At 38.8% G+C, this 8,323-nt stretch overlaps 1 protein-coding gene across 1 annotated transcript; it reads left to right on the top strand.

Annotated features, from left to right (window-relative positions):
• Positions 1-2,727: 2,727 nt before the first annotated feature.
• Positions 2,728-7,911, top strand: LOC101739600 (uncharacterized). Its single transcript, XM_004928145.4, has 4 exons — positions 2,728-3,048; positions 5,739-5,966; positions 6,328-6,469; positions 7,589-7,911. The coding sequence occupies exons 1-4, from the start codon at positions 2,957-2,959 to the stop codon at positions 7,742-7,744; spliced, it is 618 nt and encodes a 205-aa protein (XP_004928202.1). The 5' UTR covers positions 2,728-2,956; the 3' UTR covers positions 7,745-7,911.
• Positions 7,912-8,323: the final 412 nt, after the last annotated feature.

The raw sequence follows: 8,323 nt of genomic DNA, 5'->3' as shown, positions 1-8,323 counted from the left end.
AAAAACCTAACGTATTTCACGCATTCACTTCCTGTATGAGGCTAATTAAAACAGTACACAGGTTGAGTTCGCGAGTGGCGTAGTTCCGCTACTCGCCGCAGGTGGCGCTTTCCGCTTTGACGATCTTTCGGCTATTGTGGCGTGTTTGTGAAGTTTTCATTTTTTAATGAGGTCGTATGTGGAGGGATTGAGCGGGGATTGGAGTCCGCATCGTGCTTTGTGCGGTCGCTGCGTCGCGCGTTGCCACTGAACACGCAAAGGGGCCTAGTTCGGCGGAGCTGTGTGCGTTACTGAAAGAGCTTTAAAGCATGCCACTCATTTATTCATGATGAAAGATGGGACGGCTAGGACGAGGCCTTTTTAACGTTCACATTAGCTTTCGCTGCTCACTGGCTATGTTTCTAGAGAATGGCCTCTCACGCTAATCTCAAATTGAGCTTGGATTTTCAAAAGTTTTAATTATGAAACTTGTAATTTTGAAATTGAATAAAATCATATTATTTTCAATTAATCTTTTTTTTGTTTAGAATTTATTTAAGAAAATACTTTTAATTAACATAAATCAAAAGATATATCGTCTTCTCGCAATAAAACTGTATCATCTCAAAACTTACTAATTTTACAGGTTTTAAAGGTTTAACGTGTGATATTTTTAATATTAATCGTCTTTGCAACATTTATTTTTTATTTTTTACCAGTTACATTATCTGTTATTTAAAGTAAGATAAAATTATGTACTAATTTTGTTAATAGTAGTCAAAAAATAGGTAAACTAAAAAAAAAACTAAAACTTAAACTACGCTCTTTTGACAGTTTTTACGAGAAAAATACTGGTGATACCAAATGATTCCGCATATTAACTCAATTTAGAATATTTTTGGAAATTGTACACTTTTAATGCGAAAAGACGATATAATAACATTAATTAATAAGCAAAGTTAAAAAAAAGTAGCGTACATATTTTTATGAGTTGTATTAAACTCTGTGCTGGTTTTTTGTTTTTTTTTCCTACCTATGCGTTTAGCCTTGAGAGGCTATTTCAGCTTCACCCTAACGTTTGTAGGTGAGCTCACGGGGCTCAAACCGGAGGGTTGCTAACACTGACCCTAGCAAGAGCAGTGCTTCGCAGAATCTACCACCGGATCGGAAACGCGACCCACTGAGAAACTAAGTGGGCTGTGTCTATGGGTTAGTTCGCTCGTCGAGCGTGTGCTGGTTGCTAACCCAATATAGTATTGCAATATTAAAAAGCAGACTTGTGATGCCAGCTCGTACGGTCTCATTAATACTAGTTGAGTCGCTAAACCTTGTCCTGTCTAAATATCGATAACATTTGTAAATGAACATCATGTGAATTTTTATTTTAGGACAACTACTATTTTTCTTTACCTGAAAATATCATCCGGACCTTTGCAACTATAACAGTAAAATTAACAAAATCAGACCAACTGTTCTCAAATGCACTTATCCAAAAATATTAATTAAATTGAGAATGAGATTAATTAAAGAGATTGGTAGATAATCAATTGGTCCAATGATGTGATTCTTGTACAAGGTTCATGTAAGACTGAAGGATTATCTGACTGCTGGTTTTTTATTGGCGATTTTGTTTCGCAAGTATTCCGCAGAAACAGCAGAGTTCAGTCTCGTAATTAATCAAAAGATGCACGTGCGCGAACCCAACAACTTTGTTTTTACTAAGTATAAAATATTACTAGTGCTATCAGTAAATATGTTAACACTTCCCCAATATCCATATGTCTGTAGGGATCTTGAGAATCATCTACTCTACGTCCTATTTTGTGTATCGGTCTTAGGACGCGCTGTCCGGTTTTTATAATTCGCAATGAGTCGTATATTGATTATATTATTTGCATCAAGGCAATCGTAACCAGCATTCATAGTGTGTTTGCATAGTGGCAAAAAATGAAGCATTTGAATCAAATTTACGAAAAAACCAATATGCATTGTACGATTACTAAAATTACCACATTAAATTAAATTGTTTGATATTCGGACTATTTGTGTATTGTCTGGGAAAAATTGCATTTTTTATGAACAAAATTAATAAAACATTTAATCTATCGCATTCTTTACTTTCGCTTAAATATGCATTTAGTAAAACTGTGAACTACCACAGTGATCTATCTACCCCTTTTTTTTAGAGGATGTGTCGTTAATTAGAGGATGTGTGTTGTTAAAAAAGAAATTTCAGAGTAAGCAATAAAAGTTTTCCAATCAAATTTTATAATTAGTACTTTTATAGTTTACGGTGCTTTATTCAGTTAAATAAAAGTGTTAATGTTTTATAAGTGAAACATTACATATAAAATAAGACAAATCATTCCATTTAGAAAAAAAAATAGCCTTTATTAATTCCACTTGCAAGCGTATTTGATAACAGCGCCACCTATCTGTGAGTAGATTTTGCGTTTATAATTTCAATAAAAGGTGGCGGTAATAAACAATCTCAATTTTTTATTATTTGTATAGATGTTTGAAGGATACAAAATGTGGGTACCGTCATGTGAATGCAACTGTCCATTTTAAGACCATAATCTGTCTGCCTATCTAGACAAAGTGTTTTTTTTGTGGCAAGAATGAACAAAATAATGGTAGCAAACTACAGCTCACAACGCGCTTTTAATTCTTGAAACTAACTTTAGCCTTCGAACGACTTTACTATGAATTTGTTTTTATTTTACCGAAATCTATTCTTCCATAGATAATAAAGAATACGACAAAATTTTAACAAACCTTTAATTATGGGAAGACATGAAAAACAGCCAGAAATTCTGAAATCAAATTCATCCGTCAGATGTGTTGTCAAATGTAAAATTCTAGAGGAAAATTTTGAAGATAAAAATAAAATTAGTGTTTCGGTAATAACATGAAAAATGTAATGGATTTTTGTGTTTAATATTGATATTTTCTTGATAATTTCCCTAAAGTGGAAATGGTTCGGTGGAGGTACTGTTTTGTTCTGGCCGTGTTGCTTCTGCTGCCGATGCGAACTGGCTCCAAAATGGATGAAGACGATGACGATGAGTAAGTTTTTTTGTACCAGAAGTAAATGTGTGAAATCATTCCTTCGTGGTAAATAATAATTTTCCCGCGAGTGCCAACAGCATTACTAAGTGCCAATGGGATAAATTATTTCTTTGTCCGTGCAGGATTACCTTACTTACGGCCAACCACTAAATCATATTATAGATTTATATAATTTTTTTTTAAAATACTAAATTGTATCTTAATAAAAAGTATTAATTTTGATTATTCAACTAAATACGTAGAGTTTTGGAGTTTGCATTATAATACTCCCGCATAGTTATTTCATTAGTTTTTCTATTCTGATTCAATCATCCGGCTAATCTAGGACTTTGAGGTTTTACTAACAGAGAAACGGTGGATAGAGTGTAAGCTACGGATACATGGACAAACATAATTGCGTACTGTTGGAAACATTCGACAGTCCCAAATTGGGATTCTCTCCTGCGTTTTTTTTTTTTTATATGATTGAAAGTTTACTGGTGGCCCGAAGGCCTTTCCAGTTTCACCAGGACAGGTGGGCGAGCAAAGGCTCAGCCAAGAGGGGTGGGATTTGCTAACAACTGCCCGAGCGCCTCCGAAGGAGACCTAACAACTCAAGAGCAATTGTTTCGCGAATGAATCTACTACCGGATCGGAATCGCGACCCGCTGAGAAGATCCGGCGAGAAACTCAGCGGGCTGATGCATGGGTTAGGTTGCACGTCGACCTCTTTGTCGAGTTCGACGAGTACGGTTACCGGGGTCCCTAAGCCTGCCCCTAGTATTAGAGCTGAAGGCATCTAATGCAAAGGTTATTGGATCTGATGGATCCGTAAGGACGTGTCTAGGGCGTCGACGGTGACTGGCTCCTGCATGATCAGGATTCGGGGAGTAGTCAGCGGCGGCAACGATAAGGCGATTATCATGACGCATAGCCTTATCGAAGTATCGTTCCGACGCTGACTTCATGTATTTCCGAATTGATTCGAGGCCCAGGTCGTCGTGTAGGTCAACGTTCCTCACGAACCACGGAGCCCCGACAGCTAACCTGCAAAAGCGGGATTGTAGGGATTGGAGGGTGTCTATGTGTGTGCGGGCCGCGTGAGCGAACACCACACTCGCGTAAGTCATGACGGGCCTTATGCAAGTTTTGTAAAGTGTCACCTTGTTCCGAAGGGACATTTTACTCCGCTTACAGATCATGGGGTAGAGTCTACCGAGAATAAACGCGGCACGGTCACGGACTGATTTTATATGCGGGCGGAATGTCATCGATGCATCCAGGCTAACGCCCAGGTACTTGACCTTCCTGGCCCAGGGTATGGGTTGTCTAAAGAGAGTAATCGGGGGTGTGAGATTCCTCCTCCTAATCCGGGAGGAAATCCGTGTGGAGCTTCCCCTCTGAAATAGCACCGCAGTACTTTTCGCTGGGTTGATGTCTATGCGCCATTTTCGGAACCACTGTCCTAGGGCTAGGGCTGCGCTCTGAAGCTTCTTCGCGATTAGGGACTTATTTCTACTAGAATAGTAAACAGTCGTGTCGTCGGCGAATAAAGCTAAATGGGTCGGCGGCGACCGGGGAATGTCGTTGACGAATAAGCTAAATAGGAGGGGTGAGAGGACAGAGCCTTGCGGGACTCCAGCTGTGAGAGGTCGTGGGGAGGAGCGGGTTCCCTCGACTCGATATCGAAAAGAGCGGTTCGACAAGAAGTCCCGTATGATGAGCACGAGACTATCCGGCACGCCCATGTTGAATAGTTTGAAAATCAAACCATTGTGCCAGACTTTGTCGAACGCTTTTGCGACGTCGAAGAAGAGAGCTCCCGTGTATAACGGTTTTGGTCGATTAAGCCCCACAAGAATGTGCTCCGTGAGGCGGTGCACCTGTTGAACGCATGAGTGATTTGTACGGAATCCGAATTGTTCATCGATAAGAATGCCCTTGGATGAGACGAAGTCTCTGAGGCGTTTGTAGAGCAGACGCTCATACAGTTTGCCTAGAGACATGAGGAGGCTAATCGGGCGGTCTCCTGCGTTACGCATGCTAGAGATGCATACGATACTACGTAATTCGATACCACGTAATTTCTTTCACAAAGATACCAAAGTCTGGGTTCGGCTCCCGCATCTCTATATTTATTAGTCAGAGTGTATGTCTAAGCACTATAGAGTATTACAATGCGATGAAAGGCGACAAGAATATGCAAGATACTTATTTTTTCTAAGATAATACTCATTTGTACCAAGCTAGTAGTCCAAATAACTAAAGAGCCCTTCAATAACGTACGGAGAGACCATAAGTAGTAAAAAAATTGTGTGTCGTGGGACACTGGACAGGTACGGAGTTTCTCATTATATAAATATTAATTTAAAGTTCTATTCGAGGTATAACGAAAATAAAACTGGAGCTTTCGCAACAACCCACGGTTATTCGGTAACGTGCGAACTTATTGTGGTACACTTCATTCACGGTTGTTTGCATAAGAGTTAGTGTATCGCGCAAACGAACGCTCTGAGATCGTGGTCAATGAATGATAAAAAAATGTTATTTTTTGTACGTTATTACAAAGTTAAGTCGTACACTGTGTGCATTACTAATAAAAATATTATGTTACGGACGTTTTTTCCCGGTTAGGGTACCCCTCCGCATCGTCCCATAAGGAACTTTGTTCCAAAAAAAGCAACTGTACTCTTTTTGTTTTTGCGTAGACAAAACGAAGACGGCGGGGAAGGGGAAGAGGATAACGGCGACGAAGAAGAAGATGAACCACCGGAGAAGATTGAGGCTCCTGGTCGAAGAGCACCGCCGGTCCTCGCCGCTCCGAAGACTATTGCTCCACTCACGAGAACTACCAGCAGACGGCTTTTGGAATGCTACGTCTGCGCTTACAAAACCGATACGCCCATTAGATCGTGTCTAGATCCCGCCAAGCATAGGTATTGGCCAAGCTATTGTAACTATTTCTATTGTAACTATTTATGAAAGTATGTTTGGAAGAAAAAACGATTTAAAATTAGTTAATGAAAAAGAAATGAAATAAATAAAAAATATGAAAAATATAGAAATTAATAAAATGAAAAATTAACATTTTTATTAATCAATTTTAGGAGCGCCTTATAATTAATTTTACGTTTATCAACTTGAGGTGTGAGTGAGTTAAAATTCCTTTTAAATCACCATTACATAGCGCCTAAAGCTTCAAAAGCTGACGATATTTAAAAAAATACCATTTAATCAAAATTAAATTGTTTAAATGCCTAGCGACGATTGAAAATTATATTTTTGTTTGGTTCTTAGAGTTCACGTGATCACCTGTCACAGTACAGAGGATAAGTGCTTCACGTCTGTTACGTCCAGAGGCAGCGACAATAACTACGAAGCCGTTATACGTGGATGTAAATCTGGGTGCGTCGGTTCACCGGACACTACATGCTGTGAGGTTGGTGTTAGAGTTTAATTTTAATTAAATGTAATTGTTGTTTTGAAATTGAAGACGGGCTGGTTTCGCTAAATATCGACAATGGCAGGAAAGCGAATCACTGCTCTCCGCTAGTTATAATGCTTTGGTCTAGCTAGAAAAATTGTGTAGAAAACTAATCGAGAAATTTAGCATTGGGCACCGGTTTTGTTTCGGTTCCGGGTAATGCTGATGTCGACGCGCGGCAGTGACTAAAGAAAGTCATGTAGGCTGCATGCTCTTCTGTTTGAAACAGCAATAAAAATATATCATGCGTTCAATCCTTTGAATTTACATATGAGAAATTAACTTTCAAAAATAGCGTCTTTGTTATTGAAACAATATTTAATTACTGGTTTTGAGATGGGCTGGACCTAACTCGCTTGTTTCTACGATCCGCGAAGCGTCAGGCAGCTTTATCTCAATACCAACTGGAGACTTGAATTCACCTCTCAAAGTGAGTGGGAGCATTCACGGCATTTCTATGAGCCCGGGTCGCCACTAATTAACTGGCTAGGTAGCGGCTAGATTGGCTGTGAGCACGTATAAGAAAATAATGCAGCGGCTTTAAGTATTGAACTTACCCGTCGACTTGCGACAAAAGGCTCAACGAGTAAATTAACCCACAGACACAGCCCACTGAGTTTCTCGCCGGATCTTCTGAGTGGATCGCGTTTCTGATCCGGTGGTAGATTCTGCGAAGGACGGCTCTTGCTAGGGCTCGTGTAGCCCAGCGGTCGGGGAACTTTTTTAATTATTACCCCAAAATATTTTTGTGTAAGTTGATATTGCCCCATGGCGAAGATGAAAAAAAAACGAAATCGCTTCTTTTTAGTATCTTTCATATTATAGCCCCCATGATAATTTTGAAAAGAAAACAATAACTAAAAATTTAACGATTCTAAAGAAGTTTCACTTCAATATATACTTTTTACTCATAAAAGTTTCATTTTATCCCCGTTCCCGGACTGCTGTTGTAGCCCCTTGAACTCACCTACAAGCTCGGCGAATCTAGAATTTACGGATACTAGGTTACTAGGATAGGTAGGAAAAAAAATATATACATTGAGCTTGTAATACTACGATTTTCTTTCTTTTCAGCTGAATCGCTGCAACAACCAGGCCTTTGCGATGCCGATCATTTCGAAACAGATACTCACAGCGAACAAAACCGAAAAGATCATGCCGCCAACTATACTGTTCTTTGTCACGGTCCTGTTACTTCTACAGACGGTTGTCAAAGTGTCATTTGCTTAAACGATCTACTGAAATGATGTTTAGATTATGTCGCCAATTGATTTTGTTTGTGAAAATTTGTAGTAGTCCTTTTGTTTAGAGTTGCTAGCGAACGGTTATAGTTTTTGGTGTGACGGGATATTTGGATTGTTTATTTTTTTTTGTGAAATACATTGTTATATCGTTTACGTGTTTTGTTTGTATTTAGCCGTTAAAATTATATTTTAAAAGTTTTTCTTAGCCGTTGAGATTTTCAATTAGTTACATTTGAGGTTAAATTTTGTGGCAGAACTTGAATATTTAATGGTATTTTTATTCAACTAGATGTTCTGGGCCGCCTTGAACTTTAGGGTTTACCGTTTTTGAAAATGTAAAACCTGGGATTTCTCAATTAGGATACAAATGAAAGTAGTAAGGTAATTATTCCACTGGTACTGGTAATAAGTCCAAAAAGACTTGGATGGTCTGTGTGAATGTGCATTTGTGAGAGAAGGAATGAGTATATAGATGAAGAAGAACATTCTTGAATGGAGCAAGAGATTAGGTTACGCCAACCCCATATAAAGGCAAGAATAAGAAGATTCCACTAATATATAATAA

Source organism: Bombyx mori, chromosome 18, assembly GCF_030269925.1.
Source record: "Bombyx mori chromosome 18, ASM3026992v2".
Taxonomy (NCBI): domain Eukaryota; kingdom Metazoa; phylum Arthropoda; class Insecta; order Lepidoptera; family Bombycidae; genus Bombyx; species Bombyx mori.
The sequence above is the reverse complement of the archived record's forward strand: the minus strand, read 5'-3'. Positions and strand labels throughout refer to the sequence as shown.